This window comes from Aythya ferina (genome assembly GCF_964211825.1).
Source record: "Aythya ferina genome assembly, chromosome: 2".
NCBI classification, from domain to species: domain Eukaryota; kingdom Metazoa; phylum Chordata; class Aves; order Anseriformes; family Anatidae; genus Aythya; species Aythya ferina.
Window position 1 is genome coordinate 4162717 of NC_140297.1, and position 18896 is coordinate 4181612.

The following is an 18896-nucleotide window of genomic DNA, read 5'->3' on the forward strand; positions in this document are numbered from 1 at the left end:
CAGATGATCCTGATTTTTTTTTTTTTTTCACTGCAACACACTTCCAGGCTTTCAACTTCACTACTGTGACTGAGTTTACAGAAGGCTCACAACATCCCCTTTAGCTGCTGCTGCTCCGTTTGAGAACAAGATTCCTTTAATAGCCTGGAGCTTGGTTTATGTCTGATCTGTGAAGGTTATATTAATTCCAGTGCTACTGCAGTATAATCAAAAAAATTCATACCATCTAACTTCTGGTCCCTTTAATGATTGCTTTAATAGACAAGAGAGAGAAATTGGCACTTTTAACCACAGTCTTCTGTGTAAGCTGGATGTATAAACTAAGGCAAGTTTAAGTCCTGTAAATACTTTTAAGGTAAGTGACTTCTAGGTACTTATCGTCATATATTGACTATAATCACAATCTAAATAGCTATCATTAATAAAGGCCTCTCTACTTTAGACAACCACATTCAGGTGACATGAATCCATCCATTGTTTGTCTTTTGCTCAATCAGATTGTCCTTTGCTCAATCAGACAATGACAGGACAAGGGGGAATGGTTTTAAACTAAAAGAGGGGAGATTTAGATTAGAGATTAGGAGGAAATTCTTCATTCAGAAGGTGGTGAGGCACTGGAACAGATTGCTCAGACAGGCTGTGGATGCCCCATCCCTGGAGGTGTTCAAGACCAGGTTAGATGAGGCCCTGAGCAACTTGAAGGCTGGGACGTTTTTTTTTTTGTTTGTTTGTTTGTTTTTGTTTGTTTGTTTTTTTGCTTTTTTGTTTTGTTTTGTTTTGTTTTTTTAATGCATCCCGCGTTAAGATTGGCATGACCCAAGAACCCAAGAAACTCTCATCCAGCATGAGATATCTCCTCTAACAGTCTTTCCTAGACACCAGAGATGATAATAGGTTAACACAATCTGGATGAAAAAAAAAATATATATATATATATAAATGAATAAACAAATAAATAATAGAAAAGAGTGCCTATGGATCAGCAGAGAGCTTTATCAATTGCTGTGTGGCAGAAAGTCCCTTTTGGACTGATGGCAGCAAGAACAAGGTCCAGCAGGAATTTGTGTAGCTTTACAATACAAGAGAGATGAAAATGAACAAGTGAGACTGAAAATACTGATGTAAGAAATAGCCTGGTCCCACCACCAGGAGAAGCTGAGCTTAGAGGCATAATTTTCATTATCCTTTTTTTTTTTTTTTTTTTTTTTTTTTTTTTTTTTTTCTGCCCTTAGCTTCTATTATTTCCCTTTAATATTTTACTTCTCTCTCCACAGCAAAGGAATCAAATTCTGAGTTCTTCTGAAAGTTCATTTTCTTCAAACTCTCTTTTTCATGCAGATTTTGTAGGTGATGGCTGGACAGAGATGGACACATAGGGTAATCACATGCACCTTTTTTCTCTTCATATAAAGGCTTCTGAAGAATTTAAAGCATTTAAAAGGGAAGAAGACAACATAAAACTCACAGAAAAACTAACAGAAAATCTCAATGCAATCATTGTTTCTGAAGCATTATAGGCAGAGCACAGCAGCAGAGGGAGGGAAAACTACTGTGAAGGATAAAACAGTAATGAGCATAACATCTGGGCCTGAGAGGCAGAGTGGGAGGGAAAACATCAGAGCCCTGATAGTTTAGGGCTGGCTGCTTTCCATAATAGAGTGCCAGCTTTGCTTTTCAAGGCCTATGGTTACAGTTGCAACATCAAAATTGTGCTCCTATTGGACCTCACCCAGAGGAGCTCTGGGGAACCTCTTAGTTTATGTCTGTATTCACAGATGCTGAACACAGCAAGGGGGCAAAGCAAAGGAAGGAGAAGTAAGTTATTGTTGCAAAATGTAGGAATCCATAATATGGTTTTCTGCTTTTAACTTCAAAGTGCATTGCCTTCCATGCACTACTTTTAGCTAGGAGAAATATCAGTACAGAAGACCAGGCCTCAGAAGAACAGGACCAGAGAACCTACTATTACTATCATTAGTTTTTACACCATGTAGTAGGATTTATGGAATGAATGTGATGTGGAGTATTCTTTGGGCACAATAGGTTCTGTAACATCATTCATCTAGGTATTGTAGAAATACAGTTTACAAAACCTGTTTGTGTCCCAGATTCAAGTTTTATATGTAATCATTTGACTTTGTGTCACCTGCAACAGAAGAATATGGAGCTATCTTTCTTCCAGAGGTTTCTGTAGTTTAGCTGATTTCAAAGATTTTTTTAAATTATTATTATTATTATTTTTATAAACCACAGTAACTTGAGCATGTGGCTGAGCCTCTGCAGACTCTCCAAAAATTCACAATCTCATTTTGTACCCTGAAGCCCCTATGAAAAGGAATAAATCATCAGAAAACTTTTGTATGAAATTGTTTTATGTAAATTTGTATATATACATAAAAAAAAAAAAAAAAGTCAAAAGAGGTACTTTTATGCTCCTTTTTGCTCTTGAATAAACAGAATTGTATTTACTAGCTAGGAAGGATTTTTTCCTTCTTTCAACTTTTTTTCTGAGTTATTTCTTGATTTTTCTTTCTTCGAAGAGAAACGAGCTAACATGTTTTCCAGTGCCTTAGTAAGGATTAGCAAGTCTTTAGTGAGTCTTATTAGTAAGTTTTATTAGTATTAAGTAAGTCTTTAATAAGTTATTAGTAAGTCCTATTCTTACAGATGAATAACAAAAAATAAACGGGCCGTTTTCACTTCTCCCGGGTGAAAAATTGTTTGTCTGCAGCAGGTTAAAAGTGAGAGAAACGAACACACTGCAAATATGGCTGCTTACTTTACGGTCGGTTGTTACCTGTCCATCAAACTTCTCCAAAAAATGCTTGGTAATTTAACAAGACATGTTCAATCATGGTGAGTAGTGTTCTATTCCACTAAAAGACTGGCAGCAAAAGAGCTTTGGGAGTAAGCAGGTGCTTCCCAAGTGTTTCAGTGAGTGAATTCATGTCAGGTAGATTATCCCTTATTAGAACACCTATTCTTAGCAGTCACCATCAAGGTGCCTTTCAAAACAGAGTGAGTAGTATGTAAGTAGTATATAGAATAGAATGGCTTGGGTTGGAAAGGACCTTAAAGATCATCTAGTTCCAAACCCAATGCCTTTGAGCAAATAGGAAGAAGGCAGTTGAGCTCTGCTGATGTCCCATCCTAATGGCTTGTTGGGAATTAGGTGGCAGGATCTGGCTTGAAATAAGTGTCATTTAATAAAAGGTGAGTCTGAAATGAGGTTGTAAAGGAGATAGAGCGGAATGTTATAGGTCCAGCACAAGAAGTGAAATGAAATATATTTAAAATATATCTACAAGAACTAGAAATGGTAGGGGGAAAAGGCAATAAAGATGATTTTTTGAAATAATTGTCTTTTAAGCAAGAAAAAACAAACAAACAAACAAACAAACAGAAAACATAATTCTTTAATGGAAAATAACCATCTCAGAGGAAAGGTGGCTTCTTTACCTAAAGCCTTGTATATGGTGGAATTCATTGACACAGGATGTGGTGAACAACAAAAGGATTGTTTTAATTTAGATGTGTTCAGGCAAATTCATGAAATCAAAACATCTGCAGCTTGTTAAACACTAAGACAGTAGGGTAGGAAGCTAAAGATATCTGTAAAGGGGAAAAATATGTTGTGGAAGTATTCTCTGAAGTCATCCACTGTTGGCTGCTGTCGGAGACATAGATGAACAAGTATTACATGCATTTCAGTGTAAGAGACATTCAAAACCTTCATATACAACTAAGTTTCTGGAAGAACAGTTGCATTCTCCACCCCCAGCAAATTTACCAGGTATCCTAGACATCTGAAGGAACCTGTGCTCCACATGTGTCAAATTGAGGATGAGCAATATCACTCTTGTGCATGCAGCAGTTCTTCACGTTGTGGAGGCATTGCCTGTTCACATATTCATGTATTATTCAAGAAAGAAGAGCAAATGTGAAGGATTGAGTGAAGAGTCCCTCTTCACTTGACATATGCCCTAACAGGTCTAAACAGAATAAGCCTGGGGAAAAAAAAAAAATGTTTACAGTTTTTAAAACCAAAAAATATTGGGGGAACATAATAAAGAGTGCTACTTGTTTTGCTGAGATAGTGTTTGAAAAGATTCAATCTCTGCCTGCCTGTGTGGGTGATACTTTTTCCTCACACAAATATGCAAAAGGCTTTCCAATGGCTCTGGACCTCCTCTATCTCTGAACTGTGCTCTATGAATCTGAAACAGGCAGGAGGGAAGAGTTTGATCTGAATAGCCCTCAAGTACCAAAAAGCAAAGGTTATTCTGGATCTGAGTGAAAGAACATGGTAGCTGCTGAAATGGTCATTTTTCAACTTGGAAAATCTGTAAATTATTGAATCCAAATAATAGTAATTGCATGATCATTGAAAGTAGGGATCATGGCCAGCTTCTGACATCATTCTTTTGGGGAATAAACTTTTTTTTCCCTTTTGTCTTTGCTTATGTCACTTCTGGGCTGAAGAATAATTGGGAAATCTTCTGTAATGGACAAAGAGGGACTCAAAAATACAACCATGGGGCTAAAATGAACACACCTTAACTATATCTTTTTCTCAATTTTGACAAAGCACACAGAACATTTGCCCAAAGCTGGGAATCAGAACAAAACTGAGTTTACATCTGAGCTGAATATCAGGACACTGATGGAAATATTCCTACCAGCTAAAATGGCTTGCTGCAGAGGAACAGTGGTGACACAGATATCTGTGGTAACACAGATATCTGCACCCTGCCCTCTCTTGCTTCCGAGCTAAAATATGTGGTGAATAAAAAGGGAAATAAATTTCCCCTCTTTTATTACACACACACTGTGTTTTATCTGCAGTTCTCTTCAGTCTTACCAATTCAAGTCACAGTAGAAGCAGTTTGGACATGACTCAGAAAATAGACTCTGATTTCCAATTAGTTTCTTTGTCATTCTTTGTCCTTCTTTCATTGGTGCTGGCCATCAGCAGCTCCTGCTGCAGTCAGTGGGAAATGAGACAGGATATTAAACTATTAATTTCTTCTTTGCTTGCTGCCTCAGTTTCTTATCTCAACAAGAACATAAATATTCTTGATCAAGATTATAGTCATCAAAAATGTTAATCCCTGTAAAGGTCTTCAGATCATGTTAGAGAGGCACAAATTATTACTGAGATGATGAAGAGAAAAGAGCAATTGCTGTTACAAAACAGACCACTGAGGCACTTAAGCCTTATGTCCAGTCCCCAACAGCTGATGTTGCCACCTATACGAGCAGAAGTCATAAACCCTATCAAGACACTTCCTTTCCAGGTACACTGTTGTTGCTGTTTCGGTGTGTGTTTTGATTCATTTTGTAGATATGTCACTACATTGCCTAATGTATAGAAGCAAATTCATGATGTCTCGTAATAACTGGCAACTGGCACGGTATGTCCCCGTTGCTTTTTAGTAAGATGTTTGCATTGACACTGCTGGAATCCCCTACAGGCATAACAGAAAGGATTTAGACACAATCAGTTCACGTGGCATATCCCAAGCTAAAACTCACCTGGAGAAGAGTCATTAAGAGGGTTCAGGGCAGCTGCCCTCCGTATCTTCTCCAGACAGGTTTCTTGCTCCTTTTTAATAATGCAGTTGGAATGTGTTGCTGTAACCTGAAATGGGAGGAAAAAATGTGGAGAAAGAACAATTACAATCTTAAAATATCTGGAGGGTTTATGAAGAAACATCAGTAAGCTTTGAGGTCACCTTACAAAAAGAAAAAAAAGTAATTAAAACATCCTTGGAAAATAAGAGGAAGCTGCAACTAACTTTGTGTTTTGCTTGTTTGTTTTGTTTTATTTTCAGAAAGCTTAAGGTCAAACCATGGAATTATTTCGTTGTTGTTGTTGTTTTTAATTTTACTCCACCTGTCAAAGTGTAATTTCTAATATGTTTGGTTTACTTTGGTTTTGGTTTACTTTTTGGTTTACTTTTGGTTTTCTTTCTCTAAAAAGGCAGAAGAGAAGGTACCTCTAAATAATGAAATAATATAAAGCAGAATCAGAAATCAATTAAGATTCTGTTTGATCTTCCACCACTTCCATGTGAGTCTCACACAATCTATTAACCTCATTCAGGACTCTAAGCTAAATTAAAAGTTCTTTCTCTCAGCCTTTCACCCTGTCCATTCCTTAATGCTTCCGTCTTTTCTTCCCAGTGAATACAAGGCAGTTTTCTTGCCAAAAGAGAATGCAATGCCAATTCAACTGAGATGATTTGATCCAAAACTTACTTAAAAAAAAAAAAAAAAAAAAAAAAAGTGAAGAAAAATAAAGAGAGAGAGAGAGAGAAAGGAAGGAGGGAAGGAAGGAAGGAAGGAAGGAAGGAAGGAAGGAAGGAAGGAAGGAAGGAAGGAAGGAAGGAAGGAAGGAAGGAAGGAAGGAAGGAAGGAAGGAAGGAAATGTGTAAGAGAAACACTGTGACCAATGGAATGTAGGCAATTCCAAAGCTGCAACAAACTGAAAATGGGACCCATTCCCAGAAATCAATATAAGATTTCATTCCTGCTGCACAAAGTAACCAGAGAATATCAATCCAAGCAAAATACAATCTCAGGTTTCATTAGACCATTAGACTGCTAAGGTTCAAATCAAACTCACTGGAAAGACCCATAAAAATCTGTGCACTAGTTGAAGATGGGATAGGTCAACCCATGTAAGCAATTTTGTTTTTTCATATTCCCCATACCATTTTCTTCACTCTAGTTGATAAAGAATTACTGAGGAAGTAGAGTGTGCCTGCCAAGTGGTCTGTTTTCTCTTACCTGATAAGTAGGAACAAGCAAACAGGGAAAACAATACTTGAATTCAATCTGCTTCAATTTATTTTTGGAACCCCATTCACATGGGTCAACTTTATTTCTCTCATATCCCAACAGAGGGAACAGAATGGTGTGAACACTTTGGGTCAGTGACGCATCAAATAGGCTATGCACACACAATACACAATACTTACAGCACATCCCAAGGCATGCATAATCCTAGTTTGGTTATGCTTATGTTGTGGATTTGTGTATGCTAGGAGGCAGGGACCCATCTGCACATTTTTGACATAACAATTACAAGCCACCACCCCTGTTTCAAAGATAGAGGATTTCTTAATGAATCGCCAGTGTAGAGCTTTACTCACCATTTGGGAACAGCTAATGCTACACCAAAGCTAATGCTCCCCAAAGTCCTAGTAATAAATTTAAGCAGTTTTCCCATGGGATACACCAAGCATAACCATATTAGAGTTGTTTATCTTCAAAAGAAATTATGTTCTCTTCTAAGGGCTCTCAAGGGCCTGGAAAAGACATACTGTCACAGGTCTCTGGGATCTCCCAAGAATGTATGGCTTTTCTACATAATCCTCTAACCTTGCCAAAGATAGGGAAATTGCTTTGGCCAACAAAGATTCTTAGAATCTCAAAAAAAAAAAAAAAAAGTATAAAATAAATAAAATATATAAAAAAAAAATCAAAACAAATCAAGCTTCTGTTGCTAGCAGTAGTTCACTCTGCGCAGGTCTGAAAGGAGTGTTCAGGGTCTGCCTCAGTACAGAAATGTTACGGTTTCTATACAGTTAGGCATGTACGGATTAGAAAATCTGTCATTTTATAATTGCTAAATCTACAGAAGTGGGATACAAATAAACAATAGGAAATGTTTCTTCGCACATTTATTGTTAATCTGCAGAATTCTTTGAAGCTTCACATTGTGGATGTTAACTGTTTACAGGAGTTCAAAACATATATATGTATGTATGTAAGTATGCAAAATACATCAAAGTACACTAAACATTAAGAAACCCACCATGCCCAACTTCTGATGGCAGTAACTAAAGACCTTTGACAAGTATCTTTAGATTAAATCTATAGCCAAAGGACAGAAGAGTGTGATTTAGCCTTCCTATTTTTGGCATCTTCTGTACTGAGAGTAAACCAAAGCCAGGTCTTTAATGGCAACAAAGAGAGTGTAAGGTGAACAGCTCAGGTTTCATTGTTTTCCTTGCTGACAGCATATTTAGTAAGATGTATCTGACTAAATTGACTAAATTTAGTGAATTGTATTTGAGTAAGTCTGACTCAGGATATACTGGAGATGCAGACTGCTGGACACAGGGAGAGCACTAGACCAACATGCTTCACCTGTACCTGTAGCTTTCCTTAAGCTTTCCCTATTGGCAGAACACTTTGCTATGGCCTCCAATAACTATCTTTATAGCACTCTTCATCAACAGACTTCATTTTTTTTTTTTTTCCCAGAGAACAAGGAAACTGAGACAGAAAACAAAGAACAAGAGGAATTGGTAACCTCAGTGACAGAAGAAAGAATGGAAGCTGCCTGTCATCTCTGCTAATTAGCAGTGCCTTTTCAGAGAAAATAAAACCATGTTTGGATTGCTTATAACAAAACATTTATTTGTTGAAGGCAGAGATGTTTTAAGGTTATCATGTTTTCCTGAAAGGATCCATATGTTTCATGAGTCTCCACTATGTACTGGCAGAGTTTATGCCTTTAATCTGTCAAGTCTGTCTTTAACAACTGAACAGCAGAGACAGTTCACATAGAAGTGTGAGCTTGAACTTCATGGACTCCTGATTTTGCTTCTTTTGCCTCAAGGACATTTGCAATTTCCTGAATCCATTGTAGGCAGTCTGGTTTCTGTTTCCCAGAAGATATCAGTAATACGTGCAGTAAAAGAATATTTTGACACATACTGGACAAATCTAGAAAATAGGTGGAAAGTACACAAAATTAACTTTTTTTTTTTTTTTTTTTTTTTTTTTTTAATTTTCCACTCTCAGTGAAGTGAAGGAGATCAACTCAAACCAATTTTGAAAAGGCATACATTTCTATAGATAAGGCATAATAAACAAAAAGATAGTCAATCCCAAAGTACAGGAGCCCTGAATTTATAAACACCAAATAATAAAGCTCTGAAAAACATATTCAGATGAAAGCTTTAAAGCAGTAAACCTAATCAGTATCTGTTCAATTGTGCAAAACCGCAAAGAGACAAAAGTATCTAGCTAAACATATTGGGCTTATGTGGCAAGATTTTGGTCAGAGTGGGAGCTGTAGGTATGGCCTCTGTGAGTAGAGCCCAGCAGCTTCCCCATGGCAGAAGCCAGAGCCAGCATCAGATGTGTTCTGATGTATCTGATGCATTAATGCATCAGAGCCAACCCCAGCTGTCTGTAAAAGGGACCTGCTGCTTGCCAGAGCCGAGCCATGAGTGACACTGTTTGGGCCTCTGGGAAAGGCCCCCAAAAAACTGATGTGCAACAGCAGCTGTGAGAGAGGGGTGAGAAATGTGAGGGAAGCAGCCCTGAAGCCCCTAAGGTGAGGGCAGCAGGGGGGCAGGAGGTGCTCCAGGCACACAGTACAAGTTCCCCTGTGGCTGGTGGGTCCCCCACTGACATTGCTCCCCAGACCCTCATGTCCAGTAAGTGCACAACTAACTTGGGAGACAACAGTCCTGAAAATATGTCCAAAGAGCATGAAGCAGGGCTGCGAGTAGACACCTCTGAAAGAACAGCACTAGACCGCATTAAGAAGATGCTTCCTAACCACTTGTACTGAGGAACAGTGGTTATAAACTGAAACTGAGCACCACTCTTAGTTACCTGTCCTGACACTGTATATCAAAATGTATGTATATGACACTGCTTGACATGCAGCTATACCCAAAGAGAGCAAGTCAGAAACCTAAGCACAGATGCCAAGACCATTTGATATGCCTTAGGATATATTGCTTGACCTCCAGTTGCTTCTGCTTGCATTGGCCATTATGTTTGCCTTTTGTTAGGATATTTTGGACCCTGTAGGGCGTATCTAATGTCAAAAGACTTTTACATTTTGGCACCTGACTCATTTCCTTGGTTATATCAAGTGCATATACTTCTCAGAGATAAAAGAGGACTTTCTCTATGAAAGGCAACATAATCTTTGTGACACATTCATGGTCACTTATAAAGGTTTGTGCATAGCAGAGGTTATATGGATTGCTGAAAGGATTTGGAAAAAAAAATACAAATACATAAAATGTGGGTATTGAAAGAGGTCCCAGAGTTATCCAAAATAATTTGGATCATCCTGTGGGCAAGCAGTAAGGAAGGGTCTGTTCAAGAATCCTGAGCTGTCTTTGACTACCTATAGTCATTCAAAAATACTTAAAGTTCTGGTCACTTTACTCATTATTGCTTTAAAACATATTTTCTCTCCACAAGTTAACTCATTGGAGCTAAAGAAGCGAGAAAAATCCTGTGTTCTTGAGAAATTCCGGGATCAGGCAAGGCACTTTGAAGTCATAATAAAGATGTGATAAAGAACAGGGCAATTCCTCTGGCAAAAAGAAGACCATTTACTGTTCTTCTTGTGATTTTTCATATTCTGCCTGTAAAGTCCTGACCTTTTGTTTGTAAAGTGATTGAGAATATTTCTACAACATTCAGGATGTGTCATATCAGACACAGTGATAAGGAGAAGGCTAAGTAGAGGTAATTCACTTTAAGCGTTTGTTCTAAAGTAATACGAGAGAGGAGTTTAATCTACTGGGTTTATAAGATCACTAGCTTCACACTGAATTGCACTTGTTGCTAATAGTATTGTGACTTTCAGTTTTAAAAAGTTAGCTCAAAAAATGATATATTAATTTGCAAACATTACACAAAAAAGCTGACTTTTCAATGAAAACATCACCAGATTTAATCGTTACTCCTCAAAACCAATCAACCTACCAAAAAACTAAATAAACAACAGAAACAAAAAACAACAAAACAAGTCCAATAGTATAGTGCACGCTGCCAAAACAGGGCATTGATCTCTCTCAGACTGGCTTATATGAATTTAAGATATTTTTACCTTCTAACACTGACAGCTCCTGGAGAGATGTAGGTCTCACTGCAGATTAGAAAATAGCTGCAGCATAATCAACAGCTCCCTTCACTCAGTGGATACCTTCTGAAGTGGTAAGTCTGGACAAAAGATGTGTTATGCAACATGGGGAAAATGTGTTTTAGAGTTTACTCTAACCATCTTTATATCCTGGAAATGTGTTCAAAAACATTGTCTTTCAGCATGATGAGGCTTTATCAATATAGTCGATGTCTTCCACAGGAAAAGACATCTTGAGTTAAACCAAAGCATACCTTTATCTTATCTCTTGCTATCTAACAGCAAGCAATATCAATTTATGTTTCTTAAAACTTTGCACTGAAGGGAAAGAACCACTCATTGGAATAGCATTTAAAAATCCTGGTAGAGAAAATGTGTTTGAAGTGAAGCTAAAGGTTTGATAATTTTTTCTGATTGTTATTGTATTATGTAAACTGGATTTCTCTGACAGTTCCTAAGAATTTCCAAAGTTAAAAATTCTAAAAATGCATCTCCCAATGACACATGCTTGATGTCTTCTTCTTTCATTCCTCATAGGTCATCCTAGCCCTGAAAAGCTGACAGTCTTATGCCAACACTGAAATTCCCACTTGTCTTCAAAAATATTCAAGAACAATGTGATTTAGTGTCCAAATCAGGCTCTAGCCCTTTCCAAATCTGACTGAGCCTTCATGAAAGTTTCTCACCCCTCCTTGAGTTTTCAGTGCCAGGTGAAAGTGAGTGGAGAGGCCTCTCTGCAGGCCATCGGTGGTGCAGGACTTGCAGAGATCATCACCAATTGGCGCAGCCTGCAACATGGCAGTCCTAAAACATAGCAAAGCTGCTGGAAACAGAACAACCCAGTGTAGATCCAAGCTTTAGCAAAGCATCCAGAAGTGCCTGTGTCAGCAAGCAGAAGATCACTGAATGGGGGTTTCAGGCAAATAATGCATATGTAAATTGGTGGAATTCATGTTTAACAAAGGAGAATAAATGATGATAAATGATAAATATTTTTTCCTTGGGGTTCTGTTGTCAGTTTGCTTCAGTTCTGTGTAGACATATTTTGTGCACATTCAGCATGACAGTTCAGACTGATTAGTAAGGAGAAATGGCTGGAATGGATGTTGGGGTGTAGGATCTACTTTTTTTTAATACACTGATTCACTAACTGAGAAATTAGGAGTTATATTTACAGAAATCTGGGGTATAATGCTCAAATTCAGTTGGACATCTGCAATGGGGGAACTGAAAAAGAATCTCTGACCAGTCTGGGACACAATACTCTTCTCACCTGGGGAACTGCTGATCCAATGGGGTGAACATTAGGTGACAAAGATTTTGCTTGTCCAACTCCTAGGTTTGCTCTGTTAACTTAGTCTTCCACAGCCTCATCTTCTTAGTCTGGTCTGTTTTAAAGTATGAAAAATTCCCACCTGAACTCTGAATAGAGAGAGGTCTACATTGTTTCCCTGTGATCCCTAAAATGTCCCTGACGATGATGCTGCAACTTATTTGGAATAGCCTTTTCTGAGAGAAATAGCAATGGACAGAAAGGCTTGTTTCCCTTGTATATTACCTCCAGAGGATTTTTGAGAAAGGCACACCTCTTTGTCACTCATCAGAGAGCACTGGTAATATAGCACTGTTCCTTGTTTAAAGTAGCCCTGGAAGGGTGCATCGGATATAAGAGCAATTGAAAAATAGAGTGTATAAAAGATAGTCTTAACCTTTTTCTTTGATCTACAGATTTAGTGTTTAATATAATTAAACATCATTAATATAACGGTCATTAATATACATTTGTGTTTACCTATGTATCCTTGTCTCTGGTGGCTGCAACTGTAATTTAACATACATGTTAACTATCTATGACACACACCTCTCAGATAGAATCATTGAATCACAGGATAATTCAGGTTAGAAGGGACCTCCAGAAATCTTCAGTTCAACTTTGTGCTCGAAGCAGGGTCAGCAGTAGGGTCCGGACAGGTTTCTCTCTCTCTCTCTCTCTCTTTCTTTTTTTTTTTTTTTTTTTTTTTCCCAGCTGGGTCTTCGAAACCTGCAAGAATGTAGACTGCTGCACAGCTTCTCTGTGCAACTTCAACTGTCCTCAGGATAAAAAAATATCTCTCTAAATTCAGTCAGAACCTCCCTTGTTTCAATTTATGTCTAGTCCATAGTCTGTTGTCCTCATGACATGCACCATGACAAAGAACCTGGGTCCATCTTCTTGATGACCTCCTCATAGTTATTGTAAGGCTGCTACTAGGTTATCCCAAAAGCCTCTCCTTCCACCAGCTACACAAGGCTATTTTCCTCATCCTCTACTTATAGGCAATCTTGATGGCTTTGCTTCAGTTGCTTAACACCTTTTTTATATTGAGGAGCCTAAAACTGGACCTAACATGCTAGATGTGGTCTAACAAGTAAAGGGTGATAACCATGGCCCTAGATCTGCTGGCTGTTGTCTTATTAATACAGCCCAGGACACTGTTGGCCTTAATCTGATTTCCTAGGATCATTGTAAAGTGTGAGGAGACAAAGGTATCAAGTAATTGAATGGGTTGTTACACTGAAAAATCTCTTGATGAGTTTCACTAAGTGAAGGCAGAGGGAATTTGTGCTAACGTAAGACTCCTCTCACTGAGGGGACACTGAGAACAGAGAACCTTTTAGGATTTCTGTATTTGTCATGCTGCCGGATGCCACATTCATTTCCAAGGCAAGTTTTTGTTATTACTTGTTATTATTTGCCCATTTATACTTCATTACTTTTAAACAAAACCCCAAAGAGAAAAGATCTTAGACAGGAAATTTGTTTTGTGCAGGCTCCCAGCAAGTTCAATAGAAACCCCATCTGAGTCACACTTGGAACAGAAATGCATGGTGAACAGCTACAGGAGGCTGCAGAAACACTTTCTCCACACACACACATATAGCCTACTCAGGGGAGAAAGCTTTAATTAATCCACTAATTAAATTAAAGCTATTTGCCCTCAACTATCACACGCATTCCTCCCTTTCAGTCCTCCCCACAGGCAGTTCCAGCAAGTGTGTCGTGCTACAGCTTTCAGTCTGATATTCCCCAAAGGGGCTCTGGGACTGGGGAGAATACTGAAGAACAGACGCAAAGAGCTTTTTACAGCAGTGGTAATGGAAGTACTCAAGCTTATTCTCAATTTCCCTCCTCCTTTCAGTACTAAGAGCCATTGGTTCAGATATTGTGCCAAAGTGAGGGGAAAAACCACCAACAAAAAACCCTCAGATCCCACATGGAATCAAAACCTTGTACAAAAGATCTCGTCTAGGCTAGCTTTTTCAACAAACCGTTCTTTCTCATTCCCGTGTCTGGAGAGTTTCACCACTACTTCACTGTAAAATCTCAAAGAGGGGAATAAAGTTTTTATTCATGAAGGAAGTGAAGAAACAGAGTGAATGGTGTGGCAGAGCATCAACACCTTGAGATGAGCCAATGTGGAGCTGAGTGAAGGGGATTAGAAAGGAAAAGAAATATTATAGGAAAACTTCCTAAGGATGATCAGTGAGACTGTACACAGAAGGAGAAGTACCACCAAAAACAAATTACCATTTTTCAGAGAACGACTTTGCTTAAGAGATTCTTAAAAGCAGATGAGGAGGAAACATAAAGTTGGGGCTTTCATTGTTCTTGGGCTATTGGCACTGTGTAGGAGGAAAATATAGCAGTGACTATAAAGATATTTCTGGCAGATCCATGGTTCACAAGCTGCATTGTTCCTCTGTTGTCCCAGCTTATGACTGTAAAGAGTGTGACGTACCTATACTTTCCTGTGTGTCAGTTACATTCACAGTCATTTGTCATTGATACAAATAAAAAACGTATGAAATGTTGAGGTATTGAGGTGCAATTCAAGTAATCCAGTTCAGGAATAAGAAATGTTTTTGTTCTGCTTAAAGATGTCAATATGAAATAGTTCAGTATTTTGGAATCAAAGTTTTAAAAGGAGATGAAATTTACCCTGTGGGAGAAAAAAAAAAAAAAAAAAAAAAAAAGAGAGAGAGAGAGACTAGATATATGAGCATATTCACATATTCCTGCTGGATGAAGATGACAAAGGACATTGAAACAACGCACATTGAGTATTCCACAGGATAGAAAATTCCAAAATTTGCCTGCATAACATTATAACCATTATAATCCTTCAGCCTGGGTTTATACCACAGAGAATATGTGACTAATGCTACTTTTATTAGGTGATCTAATCTGGTGATTAGTCCTGAGGACTAGTGACAGGTGACTGTCCTTAGGATTATCTGCCTAAATAATCAGTGCCTTAACTCCTTATTTAGGACTACATTGATACCATGCTATTGAGAAGTATCAGAAGAAGCTCCTCTCACAGCCAGTTAATGGTTTGGACACTCAGTGTTGGTCAATATTTGTCACTTAAATTATCTAGGTAAAACGTGGTACAGAAAGAGACTTGCAGCATCAATGCTTGTTTCTTGCTAATAACAAAAACAAGCCCAAAGTGACTTGTGAAGGTGTAGACATTGTACTGATGAATCACATCCCCATTCTGCGTCTCAGGAACTGTTATCTGTGCATTGTTTTTCCACCTCAAACAGGCCAGTAGAAGAATTGCACTCTCATTGGGTGTGTGATTTAATCATAGCTGATCACCAGTATTTAAATACCTGGCAATAGCTCTTTAATTTACACATTTACACATTAACATTTAAATGCAATTTTCAGAAAACATCATCTCTGGTGATATGCAGTTATATCATGACAGTTGCTAAGATCTGGGTAGGTAAACCATTGCCAAAAGGGTGATCAACACAATTCCTTCCACTGACACAGCAGACGGTTCGATACATCTGTGATTCATAGCAACTTAGCTGTATGAAAAATTTCTGTCTTGGGCATTTGTAAGCTTAAAAATGATACCTGTTTAAAGACACCCTAGATATAGATAACTGGAAGCAGCCACATTACCTGTTGTGTAGTATGTATCTTAAATTAAAGTAGCCAACACCTGTAATACTGTAATACTTTACAATGGGAAAATAAGCCTTTGTCTTTAACCTCATTGGTTGTAACATGCAGCTTTGAAATTGGCTCATGCTTTATGATCTGAATGCAGTTCAAATGTGTCCTGCTCAAGAACATGCAGTGACCAGGTGACTGAGTGCAATATTGGACTTCAAATGCCCGTTTCTGATATTACAAAGGAAAGACAAAAGTGCATTTCTGTCATATACATCATAAAAGAGAAATGCATGCTCATACTGAGTATCAGCAGGGGCCCATGTGTTAGCCACAATAAAAACATTAGAGACAGACAGAAGTAATTGGAGTTTGATCTGTACTGGCAAAAATAAAAATCCACAGAATTCTTTTCTTTAAATTCAAGAGTTGAACTTTAAAGCAAATTAGATTAGGTTCATTGTGATGTGTAGTGGGATTTTCTTGTTACACACTATAAAAATGCAGACTCACCAAACTAAATGAAAACAGATAAGTTGCACACAGACTGCACAGGAGGCAATCGTGTGGACAGGAGATAGGCAGGACCCAGCCCCTGCTCTTCTAGCTTGTCGCTAGGTATAAAATTCACCCAGAAATGCATTTATCATATATGTTTTGCTCATGAGGTATTCTTAGAACATCTTACTGGTAACTACACTATTCTACATGAGCTGAACGTCAGTCATGATTTCAAGAAATTCTGAAATATGATGTGTTACAAAATAAAACTGCACATGTTACTCGAAAACAAAACTACTACTACTACTAATAAGAAGAAGAAACAACAAACACAAAGAGCCAGATTGCATACCCTGCCTCAAATTCCTATTGTATTTGCCACTGCAGGCAATGATTTGATTTAAGGAAGGACAATACAATTACAGACGTGGTCTTCTTCTAAGAACAGATCTCCCCCTTAAAGGGTGACTGTGTTCCAAAGAAACCTGCAGGATTTGGATCCATTTCAGACCCTGACAGCTAAGCCACAGGTCTCACTTTCAGTCTTGTCATGACCCAGATTCTGCTCCAGCATTTTCTGCTCTGCTGCTATATAGAAATTTGCACAGATAGGTGATAACTTCCTGAATAAGGACAGATTCCAAATGCATTTTACTATCCTCATGGTACATCCCCCTTATTGTGCTCAGCCCCCCAAAAATGCAGCAGGCATCTGAAGTGTTAAGCTAGCCAGCCTAGCTGGCAGGTACAAGGGCATTCTTGCTGCAGAACACAGTGGCACAGGGGATCTCTCCAAGGATAACAGATGCTTCAGCTGTGCTGTTTGCAGCTGACTGCAGTGCGCAGACGTTTAGGACTCAGAATCTTTTGCATATTTAAACAAGAGACAAATTTTCAGTGTCAAAAAAAATAAAAATAAAAAGAGAAAAAAGCAAAAATAAAAATGAACAAGGAAACTTTGAAGTCCAAACATACAGGGTTACTACTTTACAGTGAAGAAATTAAATGCTGTCCAATATTTTAAAGTTTTTCTTCTGCATGGAAGAGTCCCTATATTGGCATTCTGGAGAAAGAGGGAAGGGTTCTGCTGGGATATTTATGTGTGCCAGATATAATAGGGTTCCTGAAGAGATCCTAACTTTATATGTTTGGCCTCAAAAATGCTGGATGCTGCTTCATCAGTGGTAATGACCACATTATAGACTCAGTGAAACCTGGTTCTGACATTTTTGGCCATTCTAGATTCCAAAAGTCTTCATGTAGTACACATCCCAACACTACAAGCAAATTTTGCCTCTGTAGTTAATAGGGGAAGCTGGTGAGAGCCAACATGTAGCACAATCTTAGGAAAGATACCAGAATTTCTCAGATATTAACCTTACCAGCTTCATTTTCAGCTTTCTGCTCATATGCATTCCTCTCAAGAAGTTCACTTCTGATATTGTATTTCCAATTACAGAGAGAAAAATCAGTTTCACAGAGTATATTACTTTTACAGACATATATGTGCAGGAGAATAATGATGAGTGAAGCATTTACTCTAAGGTAAATGGTCTAAATTTTCATAACCTCACTTATTTCTGAACTGAAGTATGACTTATATGAAAAAGAGATATACATCTGAAGCCCTAGGAATGGAAAAATTAAATTGCAGTAATGTTTTGATTTGGTTCAATTTGTTATTAATAAAAAAGTGTCATTTTCTATGGAGATGGGTAGGGTTAGAAGTAGGGGGAAGCTATTTCAGACTGCTTTGGTTTTCTTAATATCAGAAGAAAGCATTGATACATATAAATAATGTATACCTAATACATACTGAACGGAGAAAGTGAGAGATGAAATTCCTCTCCCATGAGAGCAAATTGTGTTTACACTTAAGTTAAAAAAAGACTTGAAAGCAAAGTTGTGCTGTCCCTCATGGGTTATTCTGGGTGACTCCAATATATGTTTACTTCCATTTATTTGACCCTCAAGATTACCATGTTCAGATGTTCTACATTAATCCTTTGACAACAGATACATATATTTCACATTTTCAAATATGAAAAAATAAAAGTCTCTAGACTAATGTTATTTATGCACATCCCTGTCACTTTCCCTTCATTTTTGTTACATCATTTTAAACTCAGTATTTAATTCTTTTTCCTTCTCCTATTTTTTTTTTTTTCTGTTTCTATTTTTCTTTTTCTTTCCCAAAGCCATGAACATAGTTGAATAGTAAGTGTCATCCACAAGGTGTTATTCTGGATTTGATTAACAAAGATACAGGGAAAAAAAAAAAAAAAAAAAAAAAAAAAAAAAAAAGCTGAATTTTCATCTTTGTGTCCTGTAATTAAATATCTGCAGAATTAATGATTTAACCAATAGGTAACAGTGAGAAAACCAAAGCAAAATCAACCTTATCTTTTCTGGTCTCTATCTATTCCTCTAACCCTGAGGGAAAAAAAAAAAAAAAAAGTAATCTCTGAAAGGAAAAAATACATCTGGTATACACAACTGAAAATATATAACAAATATACTTGCATGAGGTATAAA

At 37.7% G+C, this 18896-nt stretch overlaps 1 protein-coding gene across 10 annotated transcripts in view; it reads right to left on the minus strand.

Moving 5' to 3' along the window:
- ADCYAP1R1 (ADCYAP receptor type I) overlaps positions 1-18896 on the minus strand; it is a 140480-nt gene that overhangs the window by 76478 nt on the left and 45106 nt on the right. For all 10 annotated transcript variants that reach the window (XM_084508723.1, XM_084508721.1, XM_084508722.1 and 7 more), the window contains one exon: positions 5536-5641. In XM_084508723.1, the coding sequence (XP_084364849.1) occupies positions 5536-5641 (106 nt within the window). The remainder of the gene's footprint in view (positions 1-5535; positions 5642-18896) is intronic.